The 18,704-nt window shown below is 47.0% G+C and overlaps 1 protein-coding gene across 2 annotated transcripts in view; it reads right to left on the bottom strand.

Moving 5' to 3' along the window:
• The window catches only part of LOC139273327 (uncharacterized protein C6orf118-like), a 130,898-nt gene that overhangs the window by 96,472 nt on the left and 15,722 nt on the right, over positions 1 to 18,704 (bottom strand). For both annotated transcript variants that reach the window (XM_070890122.1, XM_070890123.1), the window contains 2 exons: positions 13,110 to 13,833; positions 7,776 to 7,898 (listed from right to left, as the gene is read on the bottom strand). In XM_070890122.1, coding sequence (XP_070746223.1) covers positions 7,776 to 7,898; positions 13,110 to 13,814 — 828 coding nt within the window. In that variant the 5' untranslated portion in view covers positions 13,815 to 13,833. The remainder of the gene's footprint in view (positions 1 to 7,775; positions 7,899 to 13,109; positions 13,834 to 18,704) is intronic.

Raw genomic sequence — 18,704 nt, 5'->3', positions numbered from 1 at the left:
CCTTGAACGTATTGTCACCTCCCAAATCCGCGCTCATCTTAACCGCAATTCCATGTTTCAATCCCTCCAATCCGGTTTCCGCGCCTGCCACAATACTGAAACGGCTCTCATCAAAGTCACAAATTACACCCTGTGTGACTGTGACAAAAACAAACGATCCCTCCTCGTCCTTCTGGACCTGTCTGCAGCCTTCGTCACGGGTGACCACTCCATCCTCCTCCAACACCTCTCCACCGTCGTCCAGCTAGGTGGGACTGCACTCGCCTGGTTCCATTCTTATCTATCTAATCGTAGCCAGAGAATCACCAGCAAAGGCTTCTCTTCCCATCCCCACATCGTTACCTCTGGTGTCCCCCAAGGATCTATCCTTGGCCCCCTCCTATTTCTCATCTACATGTTGCCCCTTGGCGACATCCAAAAACACAGCGTCAGTTTCCACATGTACGCTGACGACACCCAGCTCTACCTCACCACCACTGCTCTCGACCCCTCCACGGTCTCTAAATTGTCAGATTGCTTGTCCAATAACCAGTTCTGGATGAGCAGAAATTTTCTCTGATTAAATATTGGGAAGACCGAAGCCATTGTTTTCGGTCCCTGCCCCAAACTCGGTTCCCTAGCCACTGACACTATGCCTCTCCCCAACTCCTGTCTGAGGCTGAACCACACTGTTCACAACCTAGGTGTCATATTTGACCCTGAATGAGCTTCCGACCACATATCAGCAGCATAACTAAGAATGCCTATTTCCACCTCCGTAACATCGCCCATCTCCGCCCTTGCCTCAGCTCATCCGCTGCTGAAGCCTTCATCCATGCCTTCGTTACCTCTAGACTTGACTATTTCAACGCACTCCTGGCTGGTCTCCCACATTCTGCCCTAAGTAAACGTGAGGTGATCCAAAACTCGGCAGCCCGTGTCTGAACTGACACCAAGTCCCGCTCACCCATCACCCCTGTGCTCACTGACCTACATTGACTAACGGTTAAGCAATACGTGAATTTCAAAATTCTCATCCTTGTTTTCAAATCTCTCCATGCCTTCACCCCTCCCTATCTCTGTCATTTCCTTCAATCCCACAATCCTCCGAGATATTTGAGCTCCTCTAATTCTGCCCTCTTGAACATCCCTAATTATAATTGCTCAACCATTGGTAGCCGTGCCTTCTGTTGCCTAGACCCTAAGTTCTAGAACTCCCTCCCTAAACCTCTCCACCTCTCTATCCCCCTTTACGACGTTCCTTAAAACCTACCTCACTGACCAAGCTTTTGGTCACCTGGCCTAATTTCTCCTTATGTGGCTCAGTGTCAAATTTTTTGTCTCATGATCCTCCAGTGAAGCGCCTTGGGACATGTTACTACGTTAAAGGCGCTATATAAATACTTTTTGTTGTTGTTGATGACACAGCATTTGATGGAGACATTATAAAGGAATTTCGACAAATTTTCGACAAAAGATTGGTAACCAATAGTTTGCGTGCTTATGGTTAAAAATGTATGGAAGAAAGAAAAGTCACTCAACTCATCCAGGCCACTCCTTCCAACAGATCATGCACAATTTACCATCATGGACTCTCTCAACTTATTTAATCTCCCATGCGAGGTGAACAAGCTTAGCTAGAACAGATGTAATGCTGTGGGCGCCTGATATGGAGACAGCACTTTATACAGGAACTATTTGGTCCATCATCATCATCATAGGCAGTCCCTCGGAATCGAGGAAGACTTGCTTCCACTCCTGAAGTGAGTTCTTTGGTGGTTGAACAGTGCAATATGAGAGCCACAGTCCCTGTCACAGGTGGGACAGATAGTCATTGAGGGAAGGGGTGCGTGGGACTGGTTTGCCGCACGCTCTTTCCGCTGCCTGCGCTTCATTTCTGCATGCTCTCTGTTATGTATGCAACTCTATGTAACCAGTAGTATACCGCCACCAGAGGGCATACCTGTTGGAGTCCAACGGGATCCCAGCATACCTTGGGAGCACTGTAGATAAGCACTCTGGAGTTAGAATAAAGGAACTAAGGTCACATTTACTCACATCTACAATACTCAGTTACATTACTTTATTTGAGACATAACAACTGGCGACGAGATAACGAACCACCATGCAAAAATGCAGAGAACTGTTGGCATCCTGGAGAAATTCTCAGAAGGGGACGATTGGTAGGCCTTCGTGGAGCGACTCGATCAATACTTCGTGGCCAACGAGCTGGAAGGGACCGTAAACACTGCCAAACGAAGGGCGATCCTCCTCACCGTCTGCAGGGCAACAACCTATGGCCTCATGAAGAATCTTCTCGCTCCAGTGAAATCAACAGCCAAATCGTATGAAGAACTGTGTACGCTGGTCCGGGAGCACCTAAATCCGAAGGAGAGCGTTGTGATGGCAAGGTATCGGTTCTACACATGTCAAAGGTCTGAAGGCCAGGAACTGGCGCGCTACATCGCCAAACTAAGGCGCCTTGCAGGACATTGCGAATTTGATGGATTCCTGGAGCAAATGCTAAGAGACTTTTTCGTGCTTGGAATTGGCCATGAGGTTATCCTTCGCAAACTATTGACTGCTGAAACACCGAACCTGCGCAAAGCTGTAACGATAGCCCAGGCATTTATGACCACCAGCGATAACACCAAACAAATTTCGCAGCATAAAGAGATTTTGGCAAGTACTGTACACAAAGTAACGTCGTTTACAGGCAGGAATGCAAATGGCAGAACATACTGGGGGACTGGGAGAAATTTAGAATTCAACAGAAGAGGACAAAGGGTTTAATTAAGAGGGGGGAAATAGAGTCCAAGAGGAAGCTTGCAGGAAACATAAAAACTGACTGCAAAAGCTTCTATAGATATGTGAAGAGAAAAAGATTAGTGAAGACAAACGTAGGTCCTTTGCAGTCGGATTCAGGTGAATTTATAATGGGGAACAAAGAAATGGCAGACCAATTGAACCAATACTTCGGTTCTGTCTTCAAGAGGGAAGACACAAATAACCTTCCGAATGTACTAGGGGGCAGTGGGTCTAGTGAGAAGGAGGAACTGAAGGATATCCTTATTAGGCGGGAAATTGTGTTTGGGAAATTGATGGGATTGAAGGCCAATAAATCCCCAGGGCCTGATAGTCTGCATCCCAGAGTACTTAAGGAAGTGGCTCCAGAAATAGTGGATGCATTGGCGATCATTTTCCAACAGTCTATCGACTCTGGATCAGTTCCTATGGACTGGAGGGTAGCTAATGTAACCCCACTTTTTAAAAAAGGAGGGAGAGAAAAGCCTGACATCAGGAGTGGGGAAAATGTTGGAATCAATCATTAAGGATGAAATAGCAGCGCATTTGGAAAGCAGTGACAGGATCGGTCCAAGTCAGCATGGATTTATGAAAGGGAAATCATGTTTGACGAATCTTCTAGAATTTGTTAAGGATGTAACTAGCAGAGTGGACAAGGGAGAACCAGTGGATGTGGTGTATGTGGATTTTCAAAAGGCTTTTGACAAGGTCGCGCACAAGAGATTGGTGTGCAAAATCAAAGCGCATGGTCTTGGGGTAATGTACTGACGTGGATAGAGAACTGGTTGGCAGACAGGAAACAGAGAGTCAGGATAAACGAGTCCTTTTCAGAATGGCAGGCAGTGACTAGTGGAGTGTTGCAGGGCTCATTGCTGGCACCCCAGCTCTTTACAATATACATTAATGATTTAGATGAAGGAATTGAGTGTAATATCTCCAAGTTTGCAGATGACACTAAACTGAGTGGCGGTGTGAGCTGTGAGGAGGATGCTAAGAGGCTGCAGGGTGACTTGGACAGGTTAGGTGAGTGGGCAAATGCATGGCAGATGCAGTATAATGTGGATAAATGTGAGGTTATCCATTTTGGGGGCAAATCCACGAAGGCAGAATATTATCTGAATGGCGGCAGATTAGGAAAAGGGGAGGTGCAACGAGACCTGGGTGTCATGGTTCATCAGTCATTGAAAGTTGGCACGCAGGTATAGCAGGCGGTGAAGAAGGCAAATGGTATGTTGGCCTTCATAGCTAGGGTTTTTGAGTATAGGAGCAGGGAGGACTTACTGCAGTTGTACAGGGCCTTAGTGAGGCCTCACCTGGAATATTGTGTTCAGTTTTGGTCTCCTAATCTGAGGAAGGACGTTCTTGCTGTTGAGGGAGTGCAGCGAAGGTTCACCAGACTGATTCCAGGGATGACGGAACTGACATATGAGGAGAGATTGGATCAACTGGGCCTTTATTCACTGGAGTTTAGAAGGATGAGAGGGGATCTCATAGAAACATATACGATTCTGACGGGACTGGAGAGGTTAGATGTGGGAAGAATGTTCCCGATGTTGGGGAAGTCCAGAACCAGGGGACATAGTCTTAGGATAAGGGGTAGGCCATTTAGGAGGAGAAACTTCTTCACTCAGAGAGTTGTTAACCTGTGGAATTCCCTGCTGCAGGGAGTTGTTGATGCCAGTTCATTGGATATATTCAAGGGGGAGTTAGATATGGCCCTTACGGCCAAGGGGATCAAGAGGTATAGTGAGAAAGCAGGTAAGGGGTACTGAGGGAGTGATCAGCCATGATCTTATTGAATGGTGGTGCAGGCTCGAAGGGCCGAATGGCCTACTCCTGCACCTATTTTCTGTGTTTCTATGTACACGCCTGCAGCTGCATGACCTCAGATGATCCAGAGTCTGCCATCAAGTGTGAATGCAAGGCAATTAACACCTTATTGGCGCTGCGGAGGCGATCATTGAGCCAATCAATGTTGCTTCAAACACTATGCGTACAAAGGCTGTGGAACAATGGGACACCTCCAACGAATGTGCAGACGAGCTGCAAACCCTGCAAACCACCACGTTGCAGAGGAAGACCGATCCATGGCGGATCAAACTGAACTAGAGTCTCAAACCTAGGAGGCAGAAGTGTATGGGGTACACATCTTCACCACGAAATGTTCACCGATCATGTTAAAAGTTGAACTGAACGGAATTCCAGTATCCATGGAACTGGACACGGGTGTGAGTCAGTCTATTATGAGCAAAAAGGCCTTCGACAGGCTGTGATGCAACAAGGCGCACATGCCCAAGCTGAGCCCTATTCACACCAAGCTGAGAACTTACACTAAAGAGCTGATCCCTGTAATTGGTAGCGCAGCAGTAAAAGTCTCCTATGATGGAGCAGTGCATGAACTCCCACTATGGATTGTACCAGGAGATGGCCCCACATTGTTCGGCAGAAGCTGGCTGGGAAAAATCCGCTGGAACTGGGATGACATCTGAGCGCTTTCGTCCGTCGACCACGCCTCATGTGCCCAGGTTCTGAGCAAGTTTCCGTCGTTATTTGAGCCAGGCATCGGAAGTTTCTTGGGGACGAAGGTGCAGATCCACTTGGTTCCCGGTACACGACCCATCCACCACAAGGCACGGGCGGTGCCGTATATGATGCGAGAGAAAGTGGAGATCGAGCTGGACAGGCTGCAACGAGAAGGCATCATCGCGCCGGTGTAGTTCAACGAGTGGGCCAGTCCGATTGTTCCGGTCCTCAAGAGCGATGGCACGGTCAGAATTTGTGGAGCCAATAATGCAGAACGGGCAGTCCAAATCATCAAGCAAAGCTTGAAATGTGTGTCGGAAGGCTCCCTGCAGACTCGCCTGTCCCGAGTCCTGCTCAGCTACCGCACCAGACCCCACTCGCTCACCGGGGTTCCCCCAGCTGAACTGCTCATGAAAAGGGCGCTCAAAACTAGGCCCTCTCTTGTGCACCCTGATCTCCATGATCACGTCAAGGACAGGCGGCGTCAACAAAGCATGTATCATGATCACGCAAATTTGTCACGCGATATTGAAGTCAATGACCCTGTATTTGTGCTCAACTGTAGACATGGTCCCAAATGGCTTGCTGGCACTGTCATAGCCAAAGAAGGGAGTAGGATGTTTCAGGTCAAACTCACAAATGGACTAACTTGCAGAAAGCATTTGGACCAAACCAAACTGCGATTCACAGACAGCCACATGCAACCCGAAAAGGACACCACCAACTTTGACCCTCCGACACACACACAAGTGGCTGCCAACATCATGGTTGACCACAAAGCTGAACTCACCATCCCCAGCAGCCCAGCAAGCCCAGCGAAAACCAACCAACTCTCCTACACCTGCATTTGTACCAAGACAATCGACTACGGAGCAAAAGGCCCCAGATCGTATCACACTGTAAATAAGTGTACTATTGACTTTGGGAGGCAGTGATGTTATGTATGCAATCCTATGTAGCCAGCATTCTACCGCCACCAGAGGGCATACTTGTTGGAGTCCAAAGGGATCCCAGCATCCCTTGGGAGCACTGTATATAATCAGGCCTCCCATGCTGTATCATTATTCTGGAGTTAGAATAAAGGAACTAAGGTCACACTTACTCATGTCTACAGTACTCATTTACATAACTTTATTTGAGACATAACACTCTCGGTGTTGAGACTCGAGGTGCTCAGCGCCCTCTCGAATGCACTTTCTCCACTTCGGGCGGTCTTTGGCCAGGGTCTCCCAGGTGTCGGTGAGGATGTCGCACTTTATCAGGGAGGCTTTGAGGGTGTCCTTGTAACGTTTCCTCTGCCCACCTTTGGCTCATTTGCCGTGAAGGAGCTCCAAGTAGAGCACTTGCTTTGGGAGTCCCGTGTCTGGCATGTGAACTATGTGGCCTGCCCAGCAGAACTGATCGACTGTGGTCAGTGCTTCAATGCTGGGGATGTTGGCCTGATTGAGGACACTAATGTTGGTGCATCTGTCCTCCCACTGTTTGGTCCAACAGTGTGACCTAAACATTTTTTTTAATTAACTACAAAATAACCATGAACATAGTGCATTTATCAGCGGTGTGATGAAAGTGAACGGTAATTGGCACAGTAAAAGATTATTATAGAAAGGATTCCTACCTCCAGGAAAAGTCTAAGATTGGGCGGATCAGTTGTCAGATGGAATTTAACGTGAGGAAGCACAAGATAAGACATCTCAGGGAGAAAGAATAGTGGAAAGGACAAAGACATTAAGCGGTAACATTTCAAAAGGAGTAGCTGAGCAGAGAGTTAGGGGTTCAGATAAGGAAATCTTTAAAAGTGGAAGGGCAAGTTGCTAATGGTATGAAAAATTATGCATTCGCAATCCCAAAATAGAGTATAAAAGCAAAGAGATAATGTTAAACTTATACAAACGATTGGTTCGGTCGCTGTTAGAAAATGGTGTCCGGTTTTGGGTGCCTTATTTTCGGAAGGATGTGGAGGCCATGGAGAGGGTGCAGAGGGTTATCATGGACAAGAGGCCTTAGTCCTGAGGAGCGTTTAGAGAAACTGATTATCTGTTCACTTTAAGCCAAGAGGTTAAGAGGAGATGTCTGATAAAGACGTTCAAAATCCTGAAAAGGTTTTGTTGAAATAAATAGAAAAAAATGACTTCTGCCGGTCAGTCAGCAACTAGAGGGCATCAATGTAGGACCATTGCCAGAGGAGAGGTGTGGAGAACATTTTTTTTAATGCAGAGGTTGTTAGGACTTGGAATGGCCTACCAGAAACAGTGGTGGAAGCAAAATCCAGAATAGCTTTCAAAGGGGAAGCAGGTAAATATTTAAAAAGAGCATTCAAAACAGTACAGGGAAAGGAAAGGGAAAGGGGAATATGGCCTCCATTGTGCTGTAAAATTATATGATTCTGTATACACATTTCTAATTTTCCCATAGCACAAGCAACAAATACCGCACAATATGTTCGGTGTTGCATAGCTGGAAATTACCTTGATTTCCCTCAAGATTTCACAAAATGTTGTCGAGTCTTGGCAGATGTCCTCAAACACATCACTATAAACCTGAAGGCGTCTCAAGTTTTGTCCAGGGAGATGGTCTATCTTCATCAGCTCCTACATTTGTAATGTAAGGAGGGAAGTCAATTAGATCCGCCATAAGAGAAACTAGGACACTTACACGGCACAGGAGTTTAAACACTTAAATCACTGGAATAAACTTTGACAAATATGACACAAATAAATTTTAAATATACAGCTGGCTTTTAGGCTGTTGAAGGAAATAATTTAAGCAACTAGAAGTGAGAGCATAGACAAAAATACATTACATTTATTTTCTAATGGGAGCAAAGGAAGGTGAGTGCGTTACATCTCAAAACAAATTTGCTGAGAGACAGGAATGTGGGAAATTACATTCTTCAACATTCAGGCTACCTCCTGATATATACGGACTCACCATCTTTGCTTTGACCTTAGTGCCTTAAAAAAAATTCTTCTTACGTGGTCAGATGATCCTCTCCATTCTTCCAGAGTTGTGCCCTTTGCCCTTTTTCTCTGCCCCCCCTCCCCACCCCCATCGGCAGCTGATCTCTGTTATCTGCCACACCAGAAACTCAAATTGCAATTGATTGGTTCATTGGCCTGAAAGTTGCGGTCGGAGGCTTGCCACGGGCGTACGCCTCTGACTCGCAAGAAAACTCTGTATTTACCCGGTGTCTCCGGAGCTTTGGACTCTGGGTCACTGAAAAAGGGGCAATTTTCCCCCCAAGTGTACAAGCTCAATTTTAAAAGCCAGCAAAGAACAACTAAAAAGATAATAGAGGGGGAAGATAGATTATGAAATTAAACTAGCACGAAATATAAAAACAGGTAGTAAGTGTTTCTACAGGTACATAAAAATGAAAAGAGTGGCTAAAGTAAATGTTGGTCCCTTATAGGATGAGACTGGGAAATTCATAATGCGGAACAGGGAAATGGCAGAGACTTTGAACAAATATTTTGTATCGGTCTTCACGGTAGAAGACACTAAAAACATCCCAATAGTGGATAATCAAGGGGCTAAAGCGGGGGAGGAACTAAAAACAATCACTAAAGAAGTAGTACTCGTAAAATAATGGGATTAAAGGCGGACAAGTCCCTTGGTCCTGATGGTTTGCATCCTAGGATCTTAAAAGAAATGACTGCAGAAATAGTGGATGCATTGGTTGTAATCTACCAAAATTCCCTGGACTCTGGGGAGGTCCCAGCGGATTGGAAAACCGCAAATGTAACGCCCCTTTTTTAAAAAGGAGGCAGACAAAAAACAGGAAACTATGGACCAGTTAACCTAACATCTGTCGTTGGGAAAATGCTGGAGTCCATTATTAAGGAAGCAGTAGCAAGACATTTGGAAAAGCATGATTCAATCAAGCAGAGTCAGCATGGTTTTATGAAAAGGAAATCATGTTTGACAAATTTTCTGGAGTTCTTTGAGGATGTAACGAGTAGGGTGGATAAGGGGGAACCAGTGGATGTGGTGTATTTGGATTTCCAGAAGGAATTCGATAAGGTGCCACATAAAAGGTTACTACACAAGATAAAAGTTCACGGGGTTGGGGTCAATATATTAGCATGGATAGAGGATTGGTTAACTAACTGAAAACAGAGAGTTGGGATAAATGGGTCATTTTCTGGTTGGCAAACAGTGACTAGTGGGGTGCCGCAGGGATCAGTGCTGGCGCCTCAACTATTTACAATCTATATTAATGATTTGGATGAAGGGACCGAGTGTAATGTAGTCAAGTTTGCTGATGATACAAAGATGGGTAGGAAAGCAAATTGTGAGGAGGACACAAAAAATCTGCAAAGGGATATGGACAGGCTAAGTGAGTGGGCAAAAATTTGGCAGATGGAATATAATGTGGGAAAATGTGGTGTTATCCACTTTGGCAGAAAAAATAGAAAAGCAAATTATAATTTGAATGAAGAAAAATTGCAAAGTGCTGCATTACAAAGGGACCTGGGAGTCCTTGTGCATGAAACACAAAAAGTTAGTATGCAGGTACAGCAAGTAATTAGGAAGGCAAATGGAATGTTGGCCTTTATTGCAAGGGGGATAGAGTATAAAAGCAGAGAAGTCCTGCTAGAACTGTACAGGGTATTGGTGAGGTCACACCTAGAGTACTGCGTTCAGTTTTGGTCTCCGTATTTAAGGAAGGATATACTTGCTTTGGAGGCTGTTCAGAGAAGGTTCACGAGGTTGATTCTGGAGATAAGGGGGTTGACTTATGAAGATGGGTTGAGTAGGTTGGGCCTATACTCATTGGAGTTCAGAAGAATGAGAGGTGATCTTATCGAAACATATAAGATAATGAGGGGGCTCGACAAGGTGGATGAAGAGAGGATATTTCCACTCATAGGGGAAACTAAAAATAGGGGACAGTCTCAGAATAAGGGGCCGCACATTTAAAACTGAGATGAGGAGGAATTTCTTCTTTCAGAGGGTTGTAAATCTGTGGAATTCTCTGCCCCAGAGAGCTGTGGAGGCTGGGTCATTGACTATATTTAAGGCGGTGATAGACAGTTTTTTGAGTGATAAGGGAGTAAAGGGTTATAGGGAGTGGGCAGGGAAGTGGAGCTGAGTCCATGATCAGATCAGCCATGATCTTATTGAATGGCGGAGCAAGCTCGAGGGGCCAGCTGGCCAACTCCTGCTCCTATTTCTTATGTTCTTATTCTCCGCAAGATCCTGCAAATCCCTTGGGAGGACAGACGCACCAACGTTAGCGTCGTCAATCTGGCTAACATCCCCAGCATTGAAACACTGATCACACTTGACCAGCCCCATTGGGCGGGCCACATTGTTCGCATGCCTCCCAAAGCAAGCACTCTACTCAGAACTCCTTCACGGCAAGCGAGCCCAAGGTGGGCAGAGGAAACGTTTCAAGGACAACCTCAAAGCCTCCTTGATAAAATGCAACATCCCCACCGACACCTGGGAGGCCCTGGCCAAAGACCACCCTAGGTGGAGGAAGTGCATCCGGGAGGGCGCTGAGGACCTCGAGTCTCTTCGCCGAGAACATGCAGAAAACAGGCGCAGGTAGCGGAAGGAGTGTGCGGCAAATCTGTCCCACCCACCCTTTCCCTCAATGACTGTCTGTTCCACCTGTGACAGAGACTGTGGTTCTCATATTGGATTGTACAGGCACCTAAGAACTCACTTTGAGAGTGGAAGCAAGTCTTCCTCTATTTCGAGGGACTGCCTATGATGATGATGATTCCTCTCAGCACTAACCGACCCTACCTAGTTGGAGCATGCCAAGGCTAAGTTTAAAGAATAGGTCAAAAAGTTAGTAATGGCAACGTTACTGCTATCTACAAGTCTCCACCTTGATGCCATACAACAGCAAATGAAAATATTTTCACCACCGGCGCCACATTAGAATTTCATTCTGTTAGTATGCATCCGCCAGTGAGATTGCACCGTATCTTCAGAAGCTGTCTGCCCAGATTCTCTCTGACTTTGCAGAGGATTCCAGGTTGCTACTAGTTCTGCCCACCTGCATCTCGTGGGAACGACAGTGAGAGATCATCCCAAGCTGTCCTATTTCATTAAGGCCATTTGGAATTTATTAACTTACATTCTTCAGGTTGTTCGTATTTCGAGGACATGAATTTGCTTTGGAGCAAACTAATGACACATCTTTTGAATCTATGGGTCCCTTAAGTCTTTCAGACTCATTTATTAATAGATTTGCTGGCATAGATTTTCCAATGGATTCATTTTATACTATTTGTATCTGTGGATATTGAATTAATAAGGAAGAATATTTGATTAGGTATCTCTGCTGCAGGTATCCTAATTCGCACCAAGTCCCGTTCACCCATTCCCCCTGTACACACTGACCGACATTGGCTCCCGATCTGGCAACGGCTCGATTTTAAAATTCTCTTCTTGTGTTCAAATCCCTCCATGGCCTCGCTCCTCCCTATCTCTGCAACCTCCTCCATCCCTACAACTCTTCGAGATCTCTGCACTACACCAATTCTGGCCTCTTGCGCATCCCAGATTTTCACCGGCCTACCATCGGTGGCCGTGCCTTCTGTTGTCTGGGCCCTAAGCTCCGGAACTTCCTCCCTAAACCTCTCCGCCTCTCTACCTCTCTCCTCCTTTAAGAAGCTCCTTAAAACCTACCTTTCTCGTTATGTGGCTTGGTGTCAAGTTTTGTTTGGTATTAGTCCTGTGAAGCGCCTTGGGACATTTTACTACATTAAAGGTGCTATTTAAATGCAGGTTGTTGTTATTGCAGGTGTAGGTGTCCTCATTATTTGAAGCAAGTTGAGCGCCCACATATCAAACTTACTCCTAGCCATCTCTTGTTTGTCGTTCTACTTTGATCTGGTTTGGAGGAAGATAATCTTCTGGGGTTTTGTTTCAATTAGCTTCAGTGCTCTTACTGCTACTTGAACCAAATCACAACCCAGATGAGGCTTTCTATACAACAGCACTGAGGAAGACCAGGAAAACATATCAGTTGCAAAATATTTAAGGGGAAAGTGTATCCACTTATTTTTTTTCAACCCCTTTGGATAATGGCAATAATGTTGATGTATGTGATGGTTGGATTTTTTTCAAAGTCGGGACAGCCCATATCTGAGCCCATAACATTCCAAACGGTGACTAAAAAATGAAGCTGTACCCGCCCCCCCTGCCAGCAGGTAGCACTCTCACTCTCGCCTGTGAGTCAGAAGGTTGTGGGTTCAAGTCCCACTCTAGGGACTTGAGCGCATAAATCCAGGCTGACACTCCAGTGCAGCGCTGAGGGAGTGCTGCACTGTCGGAGGTGCCGTCTTTCTGATGAGACATTAAACCGAGGTCCCGTCTGACCTCTCAAGTGGATATAAAAGATCCTATGGCACTATGTCGAAGAAGAGCAGGGGAGTTATCCCCGGTGTCCTGGCCAATATTTATCCCTCAATCAACATAATAAAAAAACAGATTATCTGGTTATTTTCACATTGTTGTTTGTGGGAGCTTGCTGTGCATGAATTGGCTGCCGTGTTTCCCACATTACAACAGTGACTACACTTCAGAAGCACTTCATTGGCTGTAAAGCGCTTTGAGATGTGCGGTAATCGTGAAAGGCGCTATATAAATCCAAGTCTGTCTTTATTTAAAGGAAAATGGAATTCTACAGGTAAGTACGATCACTGAGAGGTACTTACCCATCGAATACCCACAGCCCCCAATACAATTTTGTTTTCTCTTTCCCCCTCCACCACCATTTTGATTTTCAGTTGCATCTTTAGTCACCTCAACACACCGAAAAAAATGCTACTGCCCCTTACATGAGATAGCTTCCACTCATATTTCGCTACTGTTTTGTAACCAGACATCATGCCCCTTTTGAGAAGGTCTTGCTTCATCAGGATTGTTTTCTCGAATTCGAGTAGCTTACTGAATTGGTCCTTCCTAGTCAGCCCAGCCAAGGAGGACTCAACAAACTGGTTCTGGCCGGTGGGAGATCTTTCACATTTCTGGAGTTGAGGCTTCACGAGCATGAAAGTAGATAGGTCCAATTCCTCTTTTATGAAGCGAGCCTGTGGCGTTTGTGCCTGGGTATATGGGGTTACCGGGCATGCCTCGGCCTGTGTATTCATCGAGTTATCTGGGGTAACCTGAGAAGTTCCAGGAGTTCTTTGATTAAGAGCGTTGAGGTCAGGGCTGTGAGCTGCCGGCAATGTTGGCACCATACTCGTCATCAGGCTGAAGTCTACTAATGCAGCAGCCATTTTCTTTACTTTGATGTCAGTTGACTGTTGGACAGACACGCCACATTTCTCTTTCTTAAAAGTAGTGGGCTTTTTTGCATTCCGCCATGACACTGAACCTTCCTGCTGCTTTGATATTTTATGCAGGTTGCTGTGGTTTAAGTGTCCAAAGCTGTAAGCAAGAATGTCGGCCTTCTGGGCCTTTTCCAATCCTTGGAAAAGCTGTCGGAGTATTTTTTTCTCGTCACAATACTCGTTACATTTGTTCTTCGTGGAGTTCATTATTCCAGCGAAGCAAGGCCTGAAAAATTTAGAAACAAAATAAATTATTACCCTGATGTGGAACCTGTACGGGCTGGATTTTGTCGCCCGTTTTCACCCCGGAGAGGCAGTAACGGTGGCGGAGAGTATTTCCGGGCGGGGAACCAGCTTCCAGCGCCCTGCCAGGACATTCGATGCCAGGGTTGCGGGGCACGTAGTAGTACCTCCCGGGAGAGGCGAGCCAGTGTGCAACAGCGGTTCGAAATTTGATTCGCGCCCGATCCGCAGCATGCTCCAGTGGGACCGCCTGTAAAAGTGGTGGGACCGAGCTGTACCGGCCGCAGCGAGGGAAGGAACGTTTACCCGAGATAAGTGCGATTGTTTTGGTATTGTTTTATTTTTGCGATTCGTGTCGATGTGTTGGCAGTAAAGAATTGGGAATATTTTTTTTTCCCGGGGAAGCCTCTCTTCGGGCGCTCCGAGGCCGGCCTAGCGCCCTGAGAGAGGTGTGGAATGCCTCCCGTAGCTCTCCGCCCCACACTCAGGGCCCAGCTGGTGAATTTTGCAGCTGGAAACACAAATCAGTTCCCGGAGCAAAATTTACCGCTCCGCCCGGGTTAACGCCTCAACAGAGACGCGCCATTTAATAAGATCATGGCTGATCCGATCATGGACTCAGCTCCACTTCCCCACCCGCTCCCCATAACCCCTTATCCCCTTATCGTTTAAGAAACTGTCTATTTCTGTCTTAAATTTATTCAATGTCCCGGCTTCCACAGCTCTCTGAGGCAGCGAAGTCCACAGATTTACAACCCTCTGAGAGAAGAAATTTCTCGACAGTGCTATCAAGCGGCACTTACTCACCAATAACCTGCTTACTGATGCTCAGTTTGAGTTCCGTCAGGACCAATCGGCTGCAGACCTCATTACAGCCTTGGTCCAAACATGGGCTAAAGAGCTGAATTCCAGAGGTGAGGTGAGAGTGACTGCCCTCGACATCAAGGAATCCCAGTAAAATTGAAGTCAATGGGAATCAGGGGGAAAGCTCTCCACTGGCTGGAGTCATACCCAGCACAAAGGAAGATGGTTGTGGTTGTTGGAGGTCAATCATCACAGCCCCAGGACATCATTGCAGGAGTTCCTCAGGGCTGTGTCCTAGGCCCAACTATCTTCAGCTGTTTCATCAATGACCGTCCCTCCATCATAAGGTCAGAAGTGGGTATGGTCGCTGATGACTGCACAGTGTTCAGTTCCATTCGCAACTCCTCAGATAATGGAGCAGTCTATGTTGGACCTGGACGACATTCAGGCTTGGGCTGATGTGTGTCGCGAATGTTACTTGCCACTTAAGTGCCAGGCAATGACTATCTCCAACAAGCGAGAGTCTAATTACCGCCCCTTGAAATTCAACGGCATTACCATCGCCGAATCCCCTGCCATCAACATCCTGGGGGTCACCATTGACCAGACATTTAACTGGACCAGTCACATAAATACTGTGGCTACAAGAGCAGGTCAGAGGCTGGGTGCTCTGCGGCGAGTGACTCCCCAAAGCCTTTCTATCACCTATAAGGCACAAGTCAGGAGTGTGATGGAATACTCTCCACTTGTCTGGATGAGCACAGTTTCAACAACACTCAAGAAGCTCGACACCATCCAGGACAAAGCAGCCCGCTTGATTGACATCCCATGCACCACCTTTACATTCACTCACTCCACCACTGGCACACCGTGGCTGCAGTGTGTACCATCTACAAGATGCACTGCAGCAACACGCCAAGGCTTCTTTGGCAGCACCTCGCAAACTCGCAACCTCTACCACCTCGAAGGACAAGGGCAGCAGGTGCCTGCGAACACCACCAACTCCAGACTACCCTCCAATTCACACACCATCCTGACTTGGAAATATATCAGCCGTTCCTTCATCGTCGCTGGTTCAAAATCCTGGATCTCCCTCCCCAACTGCACTGTGGGAGTACCTTCACCACACGGACTGCAGCGGTTCAAGAAGACGACTCACCACCACCTTCTCAAGGGCAATTAGGGATGGGCAATAAATGCCGGCCTTGCCAGCGATGCACAGATCTGAAATAAATTTTAAAAAAAGGACCGAGGCTCTGGTCATAGGTCAGTTCTACATTGTGACTGTCTCAACTCAGCTGGATTCAGAATTATAACCTCTTGTGCCTTCAGCACCCAATTGCTGCAAGAATCATTTCCCCAATGCTCCATTCATATTTCCACTATCTCATATTGTGATAGTTCAAAAATATATTTGCAATATAGAAACATTAGGAACAGGAGGAGGCTATTCAGCCCCTTAAACCTGCATTTCATTTGGATCATGGCTGATTTGCACCCCAATTCCATTTACGCGCCTTTGTTCCCTTAGTACCCATACCAAACAAAAAGGGCGAGAAATTCATTGTTGCCCAGGAATGGGTGGTATAAGTAGAAAAGTTGGAGATTTGCGCCAGGTGCTAATGCTTTAGACTGCACGCAAAATTCATGCTCACTGCTCAAAAGAATGATTGGAGTCCTAATTCAAGACCAAAAGCCCAAATTCATTGGTGCTGCACTCAAAGTGTGGACCAGTATCAGGTGCATTCTAATCGCAAGTCATGATCGCCATGGGCTTTTTCCAGTTCCTAAAGGGGAGGTTCATTAATGCTGCACAACCTCATTCTCAGCATTGCTAGCTGTGCAGCTGCCTCAGTAAGCAGCAGCGGCTCAAGGAGCCGGAGCCGGAGCCGGAGCCGGAGCCGCTGTATTCCTGGCAGACCCACGTCCCAGGGAGAGAGCCCGCAGATTCTGCGATCGAGCATTGGAGGCATTGGTGTTCGGTGTGGAGAGACGGAGGGCGGTGCTCTACTCGATAAGTGGCAGGAGGCCCTCGACGCAAGTCTTCCGTACCATGTGGAGGGAGGTAGCGTAGCACATCTCGGGCAGCACTGTGGTCCCCAGGACCCACACAGTGCAGGAAGAAACTTAATGACCTCACTCGGGGGGTCCTCACACACTGCCCAATGCACCACACCCCTAGCACTCACCCACCAACAATCTCTACCTCGCAACAGTCAAACTCATATCTCACACCTTGCACACAATGACAGCTATTCAACTATGGCAGGCACATCACCCAAACACTCACTCCACATTCACTCCACACACTTTCCTTTCTCTTGCAGGCCAAGGTGGCTCACAACAGGAGGGAGCAGGAGAGCACAGGTGGGGGACAGGCTGACACCCAACCACTGCCTGCGCTGGAGTATCAAGTTCTGCAGATTATTGGGCGCCAGGAGGTGGGTGCCGTGGCCACTGGTGACATTGACCCCCTTGGGGACAGCAACGGTATGTTCATTCCTACTCCTTCTCACAGTCCACTTTCCCCTCACCCCACAAGCGCTTTGCACTTTCCAGCTAATCATGCTGTACGCATGCATTTCTCCCTTGCTGGCCCCCTCCCCTCACATTAACCCGAATTTTGTGCCTTTATGCTTTGTCCCTGGGGTACCGTAGAGAGGGAGGCGGGGGAAGAGGAGGAGGAAGAATGCACCATGTCACTGTAGGTCTCACCCACAGGCACCAGCTTAGAACTTGGCACTACGCGTTCTTTAGAGGCTAGTATGGTAGAGGGATCTACACAGAGTGCGGAACCAGGGATGAGTGGGCTGTAGCAAGGCCGGGAGGAAAGGACAGCGAGGGGGCCAGCTCCCCGGAGGGTAAGTTCGTGCACAAATTCTGCTGCACAGGACTCCGATGAGGAGCTCGATGGGGAGGTGTTTAGAAGAAGGGTGATGGGCACGCACAGGAGATGATGGGTGCAAAGAAACATAGAAAATAGGTGCAGGAGCAGGCCATTCGGCCCTTCGAGCCTGCACCGCCATTCAATATGATCATGGCTGATCATGCAACTTCAGTACCCCACTCACGCTTTCTTGCCATACCACCTGATCCCCTCAGCCGTAAGAGTCACATCTAACTCCCTCTTGAATATATCCAACGAACTGGACTCCACAACTTTCTGTGGTAGAGAATTCCACAGGTTCACCACTCTCTGGGTGAAGAAGTTTCTCCTCATCTTGGTCCTATATGGCTTGCCCCTTATCGTTAGACTGTGACGCCTGGTTCTGGACTTCCCCAACATCGGGAACATTCTTCCTGCATCTAATCTCTCCAGTCCCGTCATAATTTTATATGTTTCTATGAGATCCCCTCTCATTCATCTAAATTCCAGTGAGTATAAGCCTAGCCGATCCAGTCTTTCTTCATATGTCAGTCCTGCCATCTCGGGCATTAGTCTGGTGAACCTTCGCTGCATTTCCTCAATAGCAAGCACATCCTTCCTCAGATTAGGAGACCAAAACTGCACACAATACTCAAGGGTGTTGTCTCACCAAGGCCCGGTACAACTGAAGTAAGACCTCCCTGCTCCTATACCCAAATCATCTCACTATGAAGGCCAACACGCCATTTGCCGCCTTCACTGCCTGCTGTACCTGCATGCTAACTTTCAATGATTGATGTACCATGACACCCAGGTCTTGTTGCACCTTCCCTTTTCCTAATCTGTCACCATTCAGATAATAATCTTCCTTCCTTTTTTTGCCACCAAAGTGAATAATCTCACATTTATCCACATTATACTGCATCTGTCATGCATTTGCCCATTCACCTAACCTGTCCAAGTCACCCTGCAGCCTCTTGGCATTCTCCTCACAGCTCACACTGCAACCCAGCTTAGTGTCATCTGCAAACTTGGAGATATTACATTCAATTCCTTCATCTAAATCAGTAATGTAATTGTAAATAGCTGGGGTCCCAGCAATGAACCTTGCGGCACCCCACTAGTCACTGCCTGCCATTCTGAAAAGGACCCATTTATTCCCACTCTTTGCTTCCTGTCTGTCA

Source organism: Pristiophorus japonicus, chromosome 9, assembly GCF_044704955.1.
Source record: "Pristiophorus japonicus isolate sPriJap1 chromosome 9, sPriJap1.hap1, whole genome shotgun sequence".
Taxonomy (NCBI): domain Eukaryota; kingdom Metazoa; phylum Chordata; class Chondrichthyes; family Pristiophoridae; genus Pristiophorus; species Pristiophorus japonicus.
Note: the sequence above shows the minus strand (reverse complement) of the source record. Positions and strands in the feature narration are given on the sequence as shown.